This window comes from Protobothrops mucrosquamatus, unplaced genomic scaffold (genome assembly GCF_001527695.2).
Source record: "Protobothrops mucrosquamatus isolate PMUCROS unplaced genomic scaffold, P.Mucros_1.0 scaffold5210, whole genome shotgun sequence".
Classification (NCBI taxonomy): Eukaryota; Metazoa; Chordata; class Lepidosauria; order Squamata; family Viperidae; genus Protobothrops; species Protobothrops mucrosquamatus.
In genome coordinates, this window is record NW_015391078.1 from 1 (window position 1) to 2013 (window position 2013).

The 2013-nt window shown below is 42.0% G+C and overlaps 1 gene segment (V, D, J or C); it reads right to left on the reverse strand.

The window, feature by feature from the left end:
• Positions 1-1509: 1509 nt before the first annotated feature.
• On the reverse strand, positions 1510-2013 carry LOC107299638 (the record flags this gene model as incomplete). The annotated part of the segment is given in 2 exon segments: positions 1510-1886; positions 1986-2013. Coding segments are annotated over 2 exon segments (405 nt in total), but the record flags the coding sequence as incomplete, so codon positions are not given.

Consider the following 2013-nt stretch of genomic DNA (forward strand, 5'->3'; position numbering starts at 1 on the left):
GGTTCGCTAGCAATTGACGAAGACGCATGGTGAAAAATAACAAACTCTTTATTACTCACTGCTACAACCAAGCAAACAACAAAAGGCACGCAGGCCTTTTATAGTGCCTGAAACCCGGACAGTGTGAACCAATAGAAATTTAGCCTTTTTGCGCCTTGCGCATGTACACAAGCCTGGCACCACTCTGTCTGTTTCCGGGCAGCTTTTGGGATTGCCCGGGACAATTTGCAACAATTCTGAGCCTGCTGTCAGCTCTTGCAGGCTCAGGACACAACACATGGCTCAACATAAGAGAGCAAATTCATCAGGCCAAGATTCATCAGTCCATCTGCCTTTGAAAGACAAAAGTCACTCTTTTGAAGACAGCAAAGTCCACATTCTGCATAGAGAGGACCATTGGTTTGAAAGAAGGGTAAAATAGGCCATTCATGTTAACACTGAGCAGCCCTCTCTCAAAAGAGGGGGAGGGATAAGACACCACCTATCTCCTGTCTACAATGTAGTCCTTACTGCAGTTCAACCCCATTTGCACTCTGATACAGGTGAATCTGAGGGCACAGATAAACCCCTAAGTGGCCTCAAGAATTCTCAGGGAGAGTGCTAACAACCAGATGACTGCAAATAAATATGATCAGTGGTGGGATTCAGCCAGTTTGCACCACTTTGGCAGAACCGGTAGCTAATTTTTTGTTGCCCAGGCCCAGAATGGACTTCTGGAAGCGGCATCCACACAGAGAACCGGTTGTTCACGTATTTGAATCCCATCACTGAAAATGATCCTTCCAACCCCCCTGCCCCCCATTCTATCACAACTAACCTTTCCATCACTCCCACCATCCTGCCAGAACTGATTAAGCTTCTTGGATGAAGAGAAACATATTTCTCAAAGAAAAACAAAACAATCCAATAGCCTTTTGTAAAAGCACCTGTCAGATAACAGATGGCAAAGAATATAAATAAATGTAGAAGAAAAATGTGTAAGAGGTAGAAAAGAATTAACCGAAGGAGACTTGTTGATGATTGAGAGAATGAAAGACGATCAAACCGCACAATAATATATAATAGAAGAATTTTAGATATTAAACTCAATTTCTACCTCTATTAAAATCTTTATTTTGGTTTAAATAAAACTACACGGTTCATTCTATTGCCAAGAAATTTCCTTCTTTTCCCCCTGACAAATGCTAATCAGGTTCTCTTCAGATTAATCCAAGATGAGATATTAGTTTCCACTTGTCTGTAACAAACACCAATGGTAATTTATTTTATGAAAATTCTCAGCTTCCCAGTGAGCCATATACTGTACCTTCCTGAGATATAAATAAAGGTATAAATAAAACCACACGGTTCATTCTATTGCCAAGAAATTTCCTTCTTTCCCCCAGAGAAATGCCAATCAGGGTCTCTTCAGATTAATTCAAGATCCAATTTTGGGTTTCACTTGGTATGATGTAAATGTATGGGCTGCTTCTCTGTTGGAGTGCACAAATCCAAACTTCTATGACTGAATCAATTTGGAGAACTGCTCAGAGGGTGAGAAAGTTCTTGGTAGGCTTCAGATTCACTTCCTCTCACTGTGTCTCTTGCACAGTAATAGACTGCCGTGTCTTCAGCTTTGAGGCTGTTCATCTGCAGATACAGTTGGCTTTTGGCATTGTCCCTGGAGATGGTGAAGCGTCCCTTGACAGATTCTGCATAGAGTTGCTTACTGGCATCGTACCAAATAACTGCAACCCATTCCAGTCCTTTTCCTGGAGCCTGTCTCACCCAGCTCATGCCATAGCTGCTAAAGGTGAATCCAGATGCTTGGCAGGAGAGACGGAGGGACTCTCCGGGTCGTCTCACATCCCCTCCAGACTCCAGCAACTGGATTTGAGACTGGACTCCTAAAAAAAAGTTTTTTTTATTTCATTTTTTTTTAAATGAGATTGCCTGCATATAGGAGCAGAGCATGGAAATAAACTCTATAGGGGGGAAATAATTACCTTGGAGGACTACTAGTGAAAAGACAAT